The sequence below is a fragment of the Eucyclogobius newberryi genome, unplaced genomic scaffold (assembly GCF_026437365.1).
Source record: "Eucyclogobius newberryi isolate DKJ021-1_F unplaced genomic scaffold, fEucNew1.0.hap1 SCAF_2, whole genome shotgun sequence".
Taxonomy (NCBI): domain Eukaryota; kingdom Metazoa; phylum Chordata; class Actinopteri; order Gobiiformes; family Gobiidae; genus Eucyclogobius; species Eucyclogobius newberryi.
In genome coordinates this window covers 40,959,440-40,977,480 of record NW_027315834.1, presented here as the reverse complement: position 1 = coordinate 40,977,480, position 18,041 = coordinate 40,959,440, and the positions used below count along the sequence as shown (strand labels likewise).

At 39.8% G+C, this 18,041-nt stretch overlaps 1 protein-coding gene across 1 annotated transcript; it reads left to right on the top strand.

Annotated features, from left to right (window-relative positions):
• The first annotated feature begins 992 nt into the window (after positions 1-992).
• On the top strand, positions 993-8,238 carry slc5a1 (solute carrier family 5 member 1). Its single transcript, XM_072455368.1, has 16 exons — positions 993-1,176; positions 1,789-1,860; positions 1,975-2,079; positions 2,643-2,702; positions 2,830-2,934; positions 3,015-3,120; positions 3,688-3,768; positions 3,859-4,067; positions 4,330-4,465; positions 4,556-4,663; positions 4,745-4,895; positions 4,979-5,147; positions 6,401-6,616; positions 6,702-6,819; positions 7,392-7,717; positions 8,091-8,238. Exons 1-15 carry the CDS (start codon positions 1,045-1,047, stop codon positions 7,604-7,606), a joined length of 1,983 nt encoding a protein of 660 aa, XP_072311469.1. The 5' UTR covers positions 993-1,044; the 3' UTR covers positions 7,607-7,717; positions 8,091-8,238.
• Positions 8,239-18,041: the final 9,803 nt, after the last annotated feature.

Genomic DNA, 18,041 nt, shown 5'->3' with positions numbered 1-18,041 from the left:
TTGGCTGTAGTGAAGTGTCCTACAGAATGAGGGCTGAAATTACAGTGTGAGTGGGCCTTAATCTGCAGAGCTCTGGCCTCATTCCAGTCATTGATTCTCATTCAAGTGAATATTGATTGTCCCCATTTGGAGATTTCAAGCCATTTACAACAGAACCAGTCCGACAACTCCACCAAGAGATTCTGGAAAATACAAATATAGCCTAGCCAAACATCACGACTGACTTCGATTTACACGCTTATTGTCGATTGGAGTGATTAGTGTATTTCACCATGAACTCCAGTGTCAAATATGAGCAAAAGTAATAGATGGATCAGAAAAATACTATTTATTTCACCTCAGCATTAGAGCAGTGTAGCTGTAACGGTTGTCAACATAAGGCCGCACAGTGTGTCGGATAAATGCATACAAAATATAAAATGGAATTTGTAATTTCAGAGGAAATAGGAGCAGTTTTTGCTGCTCATATTTGTAATTATACTATAGAGCCCTCTAGTGGCTTTGAGTAGAGTTGTCTTTTACGTGCTATTTTTACTATTTACAATAACATTTCACTGGAAGAAATATAATTGGAAACTACAACATGTAAACAATGATGTGAAAATGTTCGAATAATGTTTTATTTTAATATTGTTTATAGTGAAATTGCTGGTTTAGTAGATGACAGCATGTAGTCACTTATTTCCTTGATAAGAATCATTGTATTTGATTGGACATTCCCACCATGCTCATGCAATCATTTATTTATATAGTTATGATTATGTGTTTTTTTTTAATTATTTTTACCTTTACCTTTGATTATAAAATCAAACAGCCTTTACGCTCGCCTCACAATCAGATAAAGCATTCATTTTGCAGGTGGATTATTTATTTGATTGGATAATATTTAATCATTGTGAGTTACATGTCTCTGCTTCTGACCGTCCTCCCAGTGACGCGTGCTCCACAGATGCACAATAAAGACACACCTCCACCTGTGCGACCCACAGTCACAGGTGGAGACCGGGACACACTCTTTCACCTTTCTCTCGGCCGATTGTAGAGATGTCTCAAGATTACTTTGGATTCTCGTACATCAAGACTGCTGCCAGAAATGGCACGTATGCTGTTAACAATGCAGCAGATATTTCTGTCATTGTGGTTTATTTCATTGTCGTGTTGGCCGTCGGAGTCTGGGTAAGTCTGTCTGTTGTTGACCATTCAATGAGGCCTTGTCTCTGTGAATTGTTAACTTTTTAGTTTCAGGTGTGAGAGTTGTTCTTTCATGCTGTAGAAGTCATACTAATAAAATGCCGACATATAAGGCGGTTCATCATTGTAGTTTAGCATAATACAAATTAAAGGGTTGACAAATGATTTCAGTTGATTTACTAAAGTATAATTAGATGGCCTTGAAGTGAAATTGTGCAACACAAGAGCCACCCATTCACAAAAATGTTATTGCCTGTCAAGCTTAACTATGTGGAAATATCTCAGTGAAGAAGAAGAAGAAGAAGAAGAAGAAGAAGAAGAAGAAGAAGAAGAAGAAGAAGAAGAAGAAGAAGAAGAAGAAGAAGAAGAAGAAGAAGAAGAAGAAGAAGAAGAAGAAGAAGAAGAAGAAGAAGAAGAAGAAGAAGAAGAAGAAGAAGAAGAAGAAGAAGAAGAAGAAGAAGAAGAAGAAGAAGAAGAAGAAGAAGAAGAAGAAGAAGAAGAAGAAGAAGAAGAAGAAGAAGAAGAAGAAGCTTTTTTTTTCATCAAACTTCAAATAGATTTGATGCTACAACACTATGTCTGCCTTTTCTGTTTCAGGCTATGGTCCGAACAAACCGGTCCACAGTTGGTGGTTTCTTCCTGGCTGGGAGGAGTATGGTCTGGTGGCCGGTGAGTATTCATCCATTAGATTATCAGACCTATTTCCTCAAGTGTTGAATAGATGTATTCATTATTCATATCACATGCATATCACATCTATTGATAATTTCTGTTTGTTCACAGATTGGAGCATCTCTCTTTGCCAGTAATATAGGCAGCGGTCACTTTGTGGGAATCGCAGGCACCGGCGCAGCAGCAGGGATAGCGATCGGTGGATTCGAGTGGAATGTAAGTAATCTCCTGAGCTATCTATATCACAATCACTTAAACAAATGTTTTTATTACACGTAAAAGGTTTAACGACCATGGCTTCAGGGCAGACTTGGAGAAATAGACAAATTATCATTCAGGTCAAACCATATAGTTTAAGTCTATATTTTACTTGTCCCCAGTTTGATAATTGTTGTAAAGTTTATTAATTGTACTTCCTGGTTGGACATGGGGCAGCAAATATGACAAACAATAATACCATATAACACATTTATTTTGTTGAATGATCATTTAAACTGTCAGGAAATTGTGTCAGTGTGTGTTTTTAATGGCACGTCGCAGATTGATGACTTAGTTTTAGAACTCAGCTCTACTTCCTGTTATTGTAAACTTTTATTTTTTTGAACGTCTTCATAAACTGCAACTTAACAGAAGTAAAGTTATGATAAAATATTTATCACAGGTGCTATCCAACCAAACTAAGTCATAAATAGAAAAACAAGAGACATAGAGACTTTAAGAGGGATCTCCAGCTGTTTCCCGGCGTGACCAGCGAAGCTTCTGTGCTTTGTTTATTGCAGGCTCTGATTGTGGTGGTCATTCTGGGATGGCTGTTTGTACCCATCTACATCAAGGCCGGGGTAAACTACAGTACACACGTTTTAATGATAAAAATCATCCATTTTTGGAATTGCCGCTTGGGACTAATTAAAGTCATTTGATTGATTTATTGATTCCATTGCTAGTACAACAAATTGTGTTGTTTAGATTGTGACAATGCCTGAGTATCTGAAGAAAAGATTCGGAGGCCAGCGCATCCGCATCTACCTGTCTGTGCTGTCACTCTTCCTGTATGTGTTCACCAAGATCTCAGTAAGTCTAAATGTCTTTCAAATGTCATCGTTCTGCACATATAGTATGTAAGCATTGTTTTCCCACCTCTCTCTTTCAAGGCAGACATGTTCTCTGGTGCCATATTCATCAACCAGGCTCTAGGTCTCAACATCTATTTGGCTGTTATTGCACTGCTTTCGATCACTGCACTATACACCGTCACAGGTATCGTATTTTATGTGTGTTTGCTTCCTTTTCCATTGAAACGCGCAAACTGAACTGTATCCGAAGTCTTATCTGTTTTATGAAAGCCACCAGGTCTGGGTTAAAGTCTTACCACATCCATTTGTAGAGATCTTGTTTATTGGCTTTGTGTTATTGTGGTTAATCTCCCGTGGTGCTGATAAGCAGGAGTTGGCTTTTCTCTTTCTCTAATGCTTGCACACCTAAATGTTACCGTAACCGTGCTATAGCTGTGAGCAGTGAAACCTAAGTACGTTAGTACACATACTATTTATTAAAAAGGCGCTATATTCTGTGGGTTCAGACCCAGTCTTAGTCAATATGTATGTTTTTAACAGTCAAATACTATTACAATGTAACTTTTATAGGTGGAATTTGGCATAGGTGGAGTCTATGAACATGATTTATGTCTTTATAGTGTGTTCTAGAGAAGCATTTGAAAATGTTTGACTTGGTGCAACATAGACAGATCCAAAAAGAGTTTGAATGTTTTGTGAACCACCATGTGTATATAGTCCAGTTGTAGTGTGACACGTGTTTGTGTTTCAGGTGGCTTAGCTGCTGTGATCTACACAGACACCTTACAGACCGTCATCATGGTTATTGGATCATTCATTCTCATGGGATTTGGTAATGTGGCATTTTAATCTTGATCTTTCTGGTTCCTCCTAAATATGTCTCTTTTAGCTACAAAGGGCTTACGTCTTGTCTTGTCTTAAGCCTTTAATGAGGTGGGAGGCTATGAGCAGTTCCAGCAGCGCTACATGACAGCAGTGCCCTCCATCACCGCAAACATCAGTGCCAAGTGCTATGAGCCTCGTGCAGATTCCTTCCACATTTTCAGGGATGCGATCACTGGCGACCTGCCCTGGCCTGGCCTGATATTTGGACTCACCATTCAGGCCACCTGGTATTGGTGCACTGATCAGGTAATTATATAAGGATGAACGTGCTGCATATGTGTAAATTACTGGCATAAAGGCAATCACCATCTCATCCAATTGATTTGGTGATGCTTTTATGGTGTTGCCTAAGTGCACACTGAGTGCTGATTGCCTCTACAGAGAGAGAGCATCCATTTACTTAAACGATAATGGTCTGCTCGTGAACAGGATAAAGCCCTGCTTACAGATGGTTGTAAATGCCTAATATATATATTTGTATCAAATTATAATACTAATCATTGTGCAGGTAATTGTGCAGCGCTGCCTCTCTGCCAAGAGCTTGTCCCATGTGAAAGGAGGCTGTATTCTGTGTGGTTATCTGAAGCTGCTGCCCATGTTTCTCATGGTGTTTCCTGGCATGATCAGCAGGGTCCTTTATCCAGGTACAAGCTTTGTGCTTCTACCATGCAAAGCCATTACAGTACATTTATCAAACTGAAGAAAAATAACTCACTAGATGAATGCTGTTTCAGATGAGATCGCATGTGTTGATCCAAAAGAATGTCAAAAATATTGCGGGGCCAGTGTGGGCTGCACCAACATTGCATATCCTAAACTAGTGGTGGACCTGATGCCTAACGGTGGGTTGAGTCTAACGCACCGGTATGTTTGCCCCACAGTGTCTCTCGTGTATGTGATTGTGTATTATTTTCTCATTACAGGTCTGCGTGGTCTAATGTTGTCTGTCATGATGGCCTCACTCATGAGCTCACTCACCTCCATCTTCAACAGCGCCAGCACTCTCTTTACAATGGACATCTACACCAAGATGCGCCGCGCCGCCTCTGAGAGGGAGCTTATGATTGCTGGCAGGTAGCTGTGGTCTCTTATCTTTTAGTTCTGGTCATAACAAAGAAAAAGCAACAGAAATAAACGCGTTGTCTGCTCCGCTCTAGACTTTTCATCGTGGCCCTGATTGGTGTGAGTATTGCCTGGATCCCGGTGGTACAGAATGCTCAGAGTGGCCAGCTCTTTGACTACATTCAGTCCATCACCAGCTACCTGACTCCTCCGGTGGCGGCCGTCTTCCTGCTGGCCATCTTCTGCAAACGGGTCAATGAGCCTGTAAGTAATCGATTTACTAACCTTATCACTCACTGAATTAGTAGAGAGCAAATATGTAATAGTAACTCAGTAACTCGGGGAAGTTAGGGTCGTTTCCGTGTTATGCTGAAGCCATTCTTGTAATAGGTACGTTCAGGATGTTAAACACAGACTTGTATATTTAGTCATTAAAGGTTTTAAAAAATTGCTTTGGCATATTTTCTGACACTGTTTACACATTTGGTAAAACTATCACACTTTGAACAACTATTCACTTCAGTGGCATAACAGTTCAGAGTTATTTTCTTTTTTAAATCAAATGTGACTTTTCTTCTAATAGGACAGTGATAAACAAGTGGTTTCTGTTGGTCAGGTTTATGTTGAAAATGTGTATAATATATTACACAAATATGTATCAGATATGTGTGTTTGTGTGTGTGTGTGTTCTGTTGTGTTGTGTTCTGTTGTGTTAAAGGTTGAATGGACGATTTTTTTTGGCCCAAATCTGAGTCTTATTTCCTCGTGGCGTGGACTGCCAATTAGTCCTGCCATGTATCAATCATAAAACGCACCTACCGCTCATCTGCAGCCGCGTGCGGCTCGTCCCCCGAGAGCAGCACGTTTCTGCGTGTCTAAGCGCATTGATCTATCATAATATAGTTCCCTCACTGTAAATCACACACAAAATGAAGATTGAGAAAGACTATTCGAGCTGACTCAGAAGAAGACGGAGATCTACGGGAGACGAGAGATGCGATGCGATCCGTCGCGCTAATAAACAAACGCACGTGTGTGTTGTATCAGTCCGCACTTCCGCCTGCGTTCTCAAATCGCCGAAAAATTGTCCATTGCGCCTTTAAGTTGTGTGTTCTGTTGTCTGTTCTGTTGTATTCATGTGTGTTCATGTGTGTTCATGTGTGTTCATGTGTGTTCATGTGTGTTCATGTGTGTTCATGTGTGTTCTGTTGTGTGTTCTGTTGTGTTCTGTTGTTTTTTTGTGTATTGATTTGTGTTCTGTTGTGTTCTGTTGTGTTCATGTGTGTTCATATGTGTTGTGTTCTGTTGTGTTCTGTTGTGTTCATGTGTGTTCAAGTGTGTTCTGTTGTGTTCAGTTGTGTTCTTGTGTGCTCATGTGTGTTCTGTTGTGTGTGTTTTGCTACAGTGTGTAACACAGTGCATTTGAATAGTGTATTTACTGCTACCCTTCTGTTATCGTGCGATGGAACAGTTGTGACTACAGCACCAGTGTTACATCCAGTTGTTTTCTCTTTCAGGGCGCCTTCTACGGTTTGACCATCGGCTTGGTCATTGGTCTGTCCCGAATGATTGCAGAGTTTATCTACGGGACGGGCAGCTGTGCAAACCCCAGTAACTGCCCCACCATCATCTGTGGCGTCCACTATTTGTACTTCGGCATCATTTTGTTCTCGGTGTCTTGTATCCTCATTCTGGGAATCTCCCTCGTGACCAAACCCATTGACGACAAGCATGTACGTGACCAAAGACGAATTTAAACATGCTTCAGAAAAAGAAAAAAAAAATGTTTATGTTGTCTTGGTGTTTTTCATTGCCCAGTTGTATCGTCTTTGCTGGAGTCTCCGCAACAACACGGAGGAGAGGGTCGACATTGAAGCTGATGACTGGATTGACAATCAGGATGACAAGAAAATGGAAATAGAGAAGACGGAAGATGGTAAGTTATCAGCGGTTTAATGATGAGCCTTAATCACAATTTAAACATGCATTCTCGATTGAAGTAGTGCAGTTGTAAGGTCTTTAGAGTCGTCACGGTGAGCAGTCTTGATGTTGCTGTTTGTTGCTGGAAGTAATCTTTTTGGGAATAGAATATAGCCCTTATGCAAATGAAGTGTTTAAGTTTATATCCCCCCATTAAGCCCCCCATGTCTTATCAGATGTGAATTTAGCTTTGGCTTTTGACCCGTGTTATAGTTTTTTTTTTTTTTTTATGGATCATACTGCTAGAGTTAACCAGAATCACACCTTCTGCACCAAAAGAAAGAGTTAGTTAGTTTCCTTTTGACTGTTGTACCTTTTAATGCCTGTAGTGTAGTTTTATACTGCCTCTTCCTTTCCACTTTTTGAGAAATGTTATCAAGTGGTGGTATTTTGGCTAATCTATTCCCCTTCCCCTTATGGTTAGGGTTATATTTCATGTTGACATATTTGTATTGTTTGATCTACAGTTTGGGTGTGTTGTTTTTGACATGTCTCATCACAGCTTAATTATGCATTTACTTTTGACAGAAGAGAGAAGGCCTGGTCTCTGCAAAAGAGCCTTGATGTGTTTCTGTGGCCTGGACAATCAGAAGAGCACTGTCCAACTGAGCCCAGAGGAGGAGGCGGAGATGAAGAGGAAACTCACAGACACCTCAGAAGTGCCACTGTGGAGGAACGTGGTCAACGCCAACGCGCTCATCCTGCTCTGTGTCGCCGTATTCTTCCACGGATTTTATGCATAAACCAATGGCAATTACGTTATTTCTGTGGTGTTGCATTTAAATGTTAGAAATTACCAGGAGAGGTCCAGTAAAACACAAGACATTTTTTATGAACAACCAATTTACTCTAAACTTACTATGAAATTCCAATTAATCTTGCTCTATATGACGTTACACGGTTCAGGATAAAACACTAAAGAGAGAAGGGGATATTTTTAACTCAACCACATATACTATGGAACTCCTGCAAACAGAGGAGATGCTAACATGTGCTTGTATGGATATTCTTCTCCTATTAAAAAAATGTAAACGCATCAAACTGAACTGAACGAATCACCCTTTTATTCGTTATGGTAACGATAATGGTCTGAATCAGAGATGGTCTGAATGAAACAATCCCACATCCAAACAAATGTTCTGTACATAACATATTTGGGGATTATTTAAAAAAGCAGCTTAATCAACATCAAGTTTCTTTGTAAAAGGTTCACAGTTCAAGGTTCACTTAAATGTGTTTCACAAACTTGCCTATTTAATGATTAATTATGACTGTTTCAATCAAATGATTGCATTTGCTTAAATAGTCAAACATACACACTTTTAAAGGCAACCAAATAGGTAAGAGAAGGGCAGTGAACACAACAGATTCAAACATGTTTTTTTGTCATATGCAAATATTCCTGCATATTTCGTTAAGAAAAGCATATCATTTAAGAAAAGCCTGTAACTATACATGTTAAAGATTGTTTTAATATTTACCATTGTAATTGACCCTGGTTCACATGTTCTGTTGTGTTTAACTGGTGACTTTGGTTGTAAAAGTGGTGGATCATTTTATGCTCTTATATTATTATTTAAATACTTAATGATGCTCTACTTTATTTTCTTCTATGACTCATATTAAATTTGAATTTTCTACATTGACTCTTTTCTACTTCATCTGTGTTTCAATCTCAAAGTCCATGTGCTCTGTGTTTTTTTTACGTGTTAATGAATAAAGGCATTTTATGAATCGGTTGTGGTGTGAGACTTAATGTTTGAAGAAATAAACATTATGTTCAACTGAATTACAATAATTGTTTAGTAATTCATTACATTATGTGTGATAGCTTATCATTCTTATCCTCTGTAGAAACGCTTTCAGGACATCCATTTTTGTTGCCTTGAACTTAAGTGGAATAATTACCTTTGGTTTATAGCAGTCTTACTGCTGGTGTCAGGAAACACTGGCTTCTGATTCAAGAAGTGACTCAGCAAACAGACCCTTTGCCTTATCTACAGAGCTAACTGGATTCATTTTTTTTCTCAGAGCAGCAAAGAAATGTGGAAATGTGTCCACGTATATGGTTGACATTGTCTCATAATAAAAACGCAAACTATGATTAGGTCAGGAGCATTGTTTTATTCCAACTATACATACTATGACTGGTATTGAACATTACCTGGCTGTGTGTAGTGGTAGTGTGTAGGACTCACTGCAAGGAAATGCAAAGTTAAACTGACTTGAATTTAGACGATTGACATAGATACAATCTTAATTTGCTGCTTAATTCATTTATGATTTTATTCACGAATTGACTGTTTTAAAAGCACGTGACATTTAATACAATAAAACATGGCACACAAATCAGGGCCTTTAATGGTGGGTTATCTCTGTAGAAAGCTTGTTTTAGCTGCCCTCAAGTGGACAGTCCACACAACTACATCATCCACAGGTTGGACATGTTTGGGCAAAAGAACAGCATCTGCATTTTTAGATCCCAAATATGCTGTAATAAGTCCATCTTTAATGCTCCTTCAACTTCAAGTGAAGATTAGAAGACAAAATCCTTCTTACAAATACCGGTAGGCAAATAATTCATTTTTAAATAATAAGTGTGTCCTAAGCTAATTTGATTGCATTTATCAAGTTACTTTGTGTCCCTGTTCAGAGGTGTTGACTTCATGCCCCACACTGTTCATGCAAGACCTGCTCATCCCGAAATGAAGAAATGTAAGTAATATTGACATTATTCAATCATTCAATAACTGTTGATTTTAAAATAGTATGAGATGGTTTATGTGCATTTGATCTAGAGTTGGCAGTAGAATAAGTGTTCATGTTGCTTGTGGTATCTGATCACATTTGCCACAGTCCAGCTGAGACATGTATCTGTGCAGTTTGAAAAGCCATTTAAAGTAACGGCTCCTCCAGGACAAGTAAGAGTCAGGTTTGTGGAGATGCAAGCCCATTCGCAGGAAGAATAAGAACATAAGCAAAAACGAAAACATGCCTAAAAAAGTTACATACTGGGGCTTTAAGTTGCAGACACAATTCCCTCAAAGTACCAATATCTGCTGTGCTATGATGAGCTTTCACTTTTAAGCTCCCTATGAAGTTATTATGCAGACATTTTCAGAGCACTCAAGCCTCCAATGCAGAACGACATAGGACTCTGCAAACATTCATGATTCAATCAAAATACAACTCTGGGTAAGCTATTGATGCGGGAACAGCATTATAACATGGTTAAGACCACACAAAAGTTGATTTTGCTTTCAATGCTCGGAAAAGTTGACTTGAGTAGCTTTAAACGCTTGAGCAACTGTAGTTTTTGTCCAACCCTCAAAGTTAGTTTTCAAAAACATAGCATTGGCCCAGAATCCTCAGAACAACTTTTTTTCAGTTTTGACACGATTTCTCCAATTACATGATGCACCAGCAACAAACACAACCCCTCTTAGATTGATTGAATATTTGTATCCCATCATGCCTTTTTGGCTTTGAACTGAGGATTATATTGGTCGACATCAGAGCTTATGCAACACTGTTTGTCTAGAAATCCAGGCAGGCCTTTTAGGATGCTGCTGCTGCTGCTGCTGCTGCTTCCAAGTTTGTGGACAAATAGACAGTAAAAAGGAACTGAGCAATGATGAAATTGTTGCTCGAGGATTTTCTCAGATCAGAGTCTTGAAGAGGCCTCACTGAATAACATTGAGCCTCAACGTTATACAAAAGTTTCCATGTTTGAGATAATGTTGCGCTAAATTTCAACCTAGAGTAATTGTATTCCACTTTCCAGCTATTTCCTCTGATATTATTATTGTTATTTGATGTCTGTTAAGCCTACCTCCTTGTGGGGAGTCGGATCTATTTGAGGGTGCTGTACTTCCTGTCTGCTGCTGCTCTGCCCATATGTGTGTGCATATGTTCACTTTGATGGTTGTGGTGTATGTCTCTGCTCTGAAAACAACGTGGAGGTGTTTGTGTACAAAGACATGTATGAGTCTCATGCTAAAGCTGGAGATGGGATGGTGGGGAATATTGGTAAAGCATCTCATTGGTTGAAACAGTTCTCCAGCAACTAGAAAATGTGATGCTGTCTGCAGAGGCACTGCAGTGCAGCGGGAGAGGAGGAGTGTGTGAGAGAGAGAGGAGGGGGAGGGAGACAGGCACAAGCAGCCTGCACATAAGGCTGGGGCCAGAGCACACAGAGAGACGTGGAGTGTGTGTGTGGTGTGACTGCGCATGTGTGATGCTGGCTGGAGCTGACGGTGGAGGCTGGAGACATGAGCAGCAGCTGAGAGAAGAGGAAGAGAAGCGGGAGACGCATGAGGAAGACTGCACTGGTGCTCAGGTATGACACTGACAACTGGATACACTCTCCTCTCGTGTGAGACTGAGGAGACAGAAAGAGGACTGAGGAACTGAGAGAGAGCGGAGGGAGAGACATTTCTGCAGCAGACCATCTCACTCCTCACATCCCACATCCACAAAATGACGGCTTCACTTCCAGCGGCTTCCTCCATCTTATGTATCCTCCTCCATTTGTGATCAACTCTGCACGGTACCGGAGCATCCTCACCCGCTCACACCAGCCACAGACATGGAGTTGCGCTTTTGTTCACATAGAGGAGCATGACTGAGGCCAAAGCACTGGAATGATCTGAGTGTGTGCAGGCAAACAGGTGACAACAAGGCTGCATGCATCAATCACCTTTACACCATGTGTTTCATTGTCATTGTGCTTTCTAACTCTTTTCATTCAGATATCTGAGATGTGGCAGTTGGCAGAAATCTGTAGTCTTTTCCTTTCGAGTAATAGTGTGGATTCATGTAGCACCTTGCTTTGGGTTTACATGACTGTTGCATCATGGACGTCCATTTTGCTGGCATGAATGGAGACATGCATTCTCGTGTATTGTAACTTGAGTGTATGGAGACGTTCATTGACTTATTCAACAAATCTCCAAGGGGACATAAAATGCAATGTAAAGCTTCACCGTTTGCCAAAATGCCATGTGTCTTTGTTTGCTGGCGTTACCTCGGCTTGTATGGCATCACTGATAACATATTCAAACAATAGCCATGGATGTGAATAGGTCATGCGCTTGGATGGAATCAGATTATGACAATGGCTGGACTGTGTGTGTAAGGACAGACTGTAGGTGGGGGGGGGGGGACTTGGACAGTACTGGAACGGTGTGTTCTGTAGGTGTCAGCAGCATTGGGGCATCAGGGGCCATACATCGTCGCTGCGGTCCGGAGCTGGGACTGCACACCATGCTGCGATTGCATAACACCCCTCCTGCATGGACGCACTCCTCCCACAAGCGCCAAATCCTCTCCTCCTCCTCCTCCTCCTTTTTTTTTTTTTTTTTTTTTTTTGACCTGGCCAAATATTTTGCCCACCTCATGTGCTCTCGCCAAAGTCACAACATCAACAGTCCACCTTAAACCTGTGCTCCTCCAGCCTCCTTAAGAGAAATCAATGTTCTTAATCAATGGAGAGACCTGGATATTTGTCGAGCATTTCCTCTCATAAATCTTACATGAGGTCTTCTTATGTGCAAAGGCGGCCGGCTGCAGTTGAGCTTGTCTTTTAGCGGCGAGCAGCTCTGCCACGCATTCTGCTGGGAGCTTACACCGGCAAGAACAAAGAGCACTTGGTTTAAATGAATAGAGAGGCAAAATGGCGATGGTTGATGTGATTGAGAGTCAGATGAATTATTTAAAAACTACAGCTTCTCTAAGTACCCTACAAAATATGCAAGCAATGGAAGGGGCAGAGGACAGGCTAGTCATGTTTTGTACTATATGTTTTGTGCTGTGTTACATTGGGGCAACACAGCACAGGTTTTAATGTTTTATGTTTTATTGTTTTATCTACAGTCCTATTACAGAGTATTGGACTGTAGATGTTTAGTGACTTTGATTTAAAAGGATTTCTATAGGATCAGCAGACAGGAGAAGGCATGTTGTGAGATATCTTTATATTTGGGTTTGAATTGTGAGTTCAATCTGCCTTTTTACTTATAAATTCACTGTTTACTAGTGGTTTTCTGTATATGTATTTGTAACTGCGTGAGCTTTGAGTACAGAAACATGATCAACATCATAGAGAGAGCTTTTGCCAGCGCCACGCCATGAACCTTTGACAAATGGATGCTTTTCAAAATGTTAATATTTGAAAGCTTTGTTAGAAGCTTGGGAATGTGTGATGCTATTCATTATATTGTAATAACTTTTGACTATATCACAGCAACACTACAAAACATCTTGTACTAAATTGGCCAAGAATCAACCTGTTTACTCTGATTCAATATATACACACAAAAAACACACAAAAAAATCCACCGTCAATTCATGGCTTCCCAAACTATTCCACTAATACTATACTATTCCACTACACCATAGAGCCACAGCAATTATTGACTGATTGTGACGACTAGTTGCTTATAGAAAATAATCCTAATCGTATTCTGATCATTGTAAATTTGTTATCTGAACTAAAGTAGACAGAATCTAAAACACACAAGAAATTATCTTTGATGACAGTCTCAAACCATTTTCTTTGGATTGAAAATAAATTGTTTTCAGATGGAAGTCGAAACATCTTGATTTCTAAAACCCTTGTAACCCTGTCTACCAACAGAGACAGTGACAAATCAAAATGTCAAAGATTTTCATCAATAATACACCTTATTCATACTCCATCTATAAGCTTTCAGTTGCCATATTTCAACCTTTAGTTGGTTGATAATGTATATAAAAAGTCGCGGTGTACAATAGAGACTAGTTGACAAATCAGAAAAAATAATCTCAAGTTTACAGACAGTGACAGACAACCCTACTGTATAATTCTGTAAAAATGTCATCTAAAATACAGTCAATCCCCTTTTATCCGACAGAGGTCATGGTCATGTTATGTAATCCCGACACATGATAATATCCCAGATCCGTGCAGTTTGGGATGTGGTGGCCGTGCTGTTTGCCAGCTCAGGCACGAATTTGGATCCAATCTCCACATAGCTGACATGCCGTACATACTGCCACCACCACGTTGTATAGGGTAAACACAGTAGAGTGGGCCCTCTGTGCCTCCATGCAGACACACGGTTAAAGGTGATTAGATGGAGAGGTTTTCATCGATAGGCAGGCGCATGCTGGTCTATGACTCATTCACAGTGCCCTTCCCTTCGTCTGCGACACAGGTGGTGAACACAGGCCACAGCAGCTCCGAGAAAGAGGAATGTTCTGGATATTTGTGTCTCCTTTTGTTTGGCGTTGTTAGTGTGGCTATAATCAGTCCAATAGCAGCGAGGCACAATGTGGTTTTGTGTTGTCTGGTATGTGATGAAGGCTGATGCAGGAAAAGCAAGGGAAGGTTGACAACATGAGGTGACGTCAGTGTGAGTGGTTGTTTACAAAGATTTGCAGTGTTTAAATTATAAAGATAGTATTTTTATTTTTAATATATTACTTGTCAGATATATATAACGCAATGGTTCACAAGCCATATAGTGTTTGTTCTGTTGCCAAGCCCAGTGAGGATTGGGTCAAAATCAATATGCAAATCCCTGCACACTTGAAGGAAGGTTGGAAATATATCACTGAGCAGAAGTTACTTTACAGAGCAGAATACAGCAAACAGATACTGCGCTTTGAGAATATGTAAATGCCTTCTTCTTTTAATATATAATCAGTGTATATATAATCAATAATATGTAATTTTATATCCATATATTGTATCTATACATCTTCTTCTGATGCAGTACTATTGATTCTTCTCATTGGACGTCCTCATGTCGTACTTAATATAAAGCTGTATAGATCTAATGGCATGAGGTATCTATAGCTGAGAGAGTCAGTGCACTGTGCTCTGTTCCATCCTCTGTCTCTTGCTTGTGATGACAAGGTCAAATACTTGCCTTGATTTCATTAGAGTAATAATTTGTGTGTGGGGAGTGCATCCAGGGCTATAAACACACATGATGTCTGACTCTGTGCTAATATGGTGGCCGCCTGGGCCGGAGATGAGCTCCTTACATAAGTATGGAGGGTTTGGTCGATTGGAGGACGTTAGCCCATCAGCATCTTTGCGTCACTTATCAGGCATTTTCATAGAGCTGTCACCAAATTAGAGGTTAATTTTAACTGCACTGCCTCCCCGGGGCTCTCTCAGACCCTAATGCATTCTGGATACTCTATCTACTCAAGCCCTGCCTCTAACATGCATTTTCAGCTGTTTTTAGAGAGCTGGTTATGATAAAGCTATGGCTGAAGATCAAAGTTGTTGTGTGAAACGGAAATCTATTTCAGGTTTACATATTGTCCACATTGGCCAAAAGAGCCATATAAATGATCTGCTGTGGTTGACAAGAGCACAGCAATGACAAGTACTGCGTGTTTATTTTGTAGTATATCACAGCTAAGCAATTATAATCAATTACGACTAATTTGGGATATATTATGTTTCCTCAGGTGCATCTATTATCATTTGAGCACATTTGAGCAATTCTTCAACCAAAATCTAAAGTGTTAAAGGCTTAGTTGAATAAAGGTTTAAATTTGTTTTTGATAGAATCAGAATCAGAAAGGGGTTTATTATTGTCAATGAACAGGATTCAAAAACTAGGAACTTGCTTTGGCATTAAGGTGCAACATACAGCACTGAATAATAATTGTAGCAAAATATATCAAAAGGGCATGCATCAAAATTAAAATTTACAAATTAATTCAAATAGACTTGGTCTGAATATATACACAGTTGATCCGAAGGAGTTGTTGCCTTGATGTTTAAGAGCTCTTCACGGGTGTAAGAGCACGATGACACACGATTTACGCACAAAAAAAGATCAAACAAAGCGCACCAAAACACTAGGGCACCCGTCTGCAGCGCCATCTTGGATATTGGGCCTATTTGATGGGCTTATTGGCAAACAAAGGGACATAAACTGAATACATTTGAATATTATTGTCCCCTAGGATATTATCTTAAAATGCAAGTGAGTTATAGACCCGCCTGTAGTGGTTTTCATCAAAGACATAAACAAACTTGACACATAGTATTTAATGTTTTGCTGAGCAAATTCTTCAGATCTTTGTTTCATCATTGTATAATGACACAGATCTTCCATAAAATGAACACTATAGACTAAGTCCTCTGCTTGCAAGTCTCCTTACAGCTTGAGCCTCGGAGAATGAGAAAGTGATAAAAAAGAGCTATTTTGGGGACACGTTGTCATAGTGCAGCTCTCAAGGATCACAGCTGTGAAGACGGAGTGTGATTCACCTCAAACTTGAGTAATAAAATGATTTGGAAAGAGGAACAAATGTGGGCCCAGTATGATTATATGAACACAAATAGAGTGTAATGTGGATAGACAACCAATACGTTCATGGGACAGCACTACAACCGCTTTGTATCAATTGACATGAATGAAGTTTTAACCTGAGTCACAATTGAAATGAATGTATCTGTCTCGTCATAGTTGTATGAATAGAAGAATGTTGATCTACTTTGGTCCGAGCAAAACACACGGATAAATTGTTCCATTTTAAGCTGAGGCACTTCCTTTGTCAGGCGCACCTCTGCATTTGGGGCTTCTTGAGTTTGGGCCCGGGTGTAGGAAACCACATAGAAGTGCTTAGAAAAACAGACCATAAATAGCACCAGCGTTGTGTCCCTCAGCTCGTCTCTCCTCCTCTCTCCTCCTCCAGACCATGTAGGTCACTCTTGGCTCTGTACTGATTCATCACTGTACTGTGCGCACTCTGCCGATGATGTGTCATTCCATTGTGTGATACAAACTCAAAATTCTCGGCTATTCACTTGTTGTTTCAGCCTAACCCACGCACACGCTCAGAAAGGCAGCGCTCAGGGCCGGCTGCAGTCAGGCCCCACGCATGTCACAGACATTCAGGGGCAAGAGTGACGCCATCACTGCTTCTGTTGTCAAGAAGAAGGAAACAAGAGAGACCTGAGCAATACTAAAACCCTTACACACCTGCAGTCAGGCTTTCAGACGTGTGCTTATTGTTTAATTATAGTTTTTATTCTAGGTCCATATGTTATGTAGTTTGTTTTACAGTAACTAATCATAATGAAACAATATACCCAGGCTGGATTGCACTAGTTTTAGACCAGGGTACTTTTTAGGGGGTAGACAGGTGGGCTCTCTTTCACCTCCTGACCATCTTTTCATTGCAAATTGAGTGTAATTGATATTTCTCATAAATCTCAAGACCTGCTCGCTGGGCCAAATTAGACAACTTTTGGCATCCATGTTTTACACCATCGTGTTTCAGTTTAGATAAGTGATCATTAAATGAAGGCTTGGGGGCCATATTAGTAAGGCTGTAGTTGATTAAAGACATGTCTTTATCGACCGATTAGTTGACTAAATGGGGGTTTGACAAAAGCTATAAAAACAATGAAGTCTCTGTATCTAACTCAAACTACACTCTAAATACTAAAATTGCACGGATGTTTGAGATATATTTAAGAACAAGGAAAGAGTGTCTTTATGTGTGAGATAAACCGGTATAAGTTACATTAAACTCATGATACACTCCAAAATCTTCAGCTCTAACTCACTTCATATCTTCTTGTTTTTGCTGCTGTCCCATATACATCCTTTTACTCTAAATAAAATAAATAAAAAAATTGGTCGACTAAGACACCATAGACTGACGTCGTCATGTTAACCTAATTTCAGTACACTCTATACACAACACAGTAATTTGCAATTCCTGTTGATTCAGTTCAGTTAACAGTGATTTCACAATCTGAAAGTAATCTGCCAAGGGTGTGCCTACGTTTGACTGTATTTAGACTATGACTGTTTGTTTCATTAAAAAAACAAACAACAACGATGAAACCTGGTGTGAGGCCAAAAGGAAGTAGTCAAATTTATTAATAACTAACCTGAATAAGCCTGTATGAACTAGTAACACAGTGACAATGCAGCTCCTACTAATGATTTATCATTCTGGAGTTGCTTGTCATGTTGCCACCTCACCTAATAATACAATTCACTGGTATTATGTAAATGGAAATTTCTAAACCCTAACCCAAAAACATGAGTTTTAAGTGATGTGTCATGTCTGATGTTGTTTTTTATTTTATTCTTTCAGATACGTGGCTAAGGAAACATTAATGCATTGCTCAAACAAGCACAGCTCTGAAGAACA

Bases quoted from the DNA above. Each gene is read 5' to 3' on its own strand.
- slc5a1 (XM_072455368.1), top strand. From the start codon at position 1,045: ATGTCTCAAGATTACTTTGGATTCTCGTACATCAAGACTGCTGCCAGA. The intron at 4,068-4,329 runs GTAATTATATAA...ATCATTGTGCAG, and splicing joins GGTATTGGTGCACTGATCAG to GTAATTGTGCAGCGCTGCCT. The intron at 4,664-4,744 runs GTGGGTTGAGTC...TTCTCATTACAG, and splicing joins GGTGGACCTGATGCCTAACG to GTCTGCGTGGTCTAATGTTG.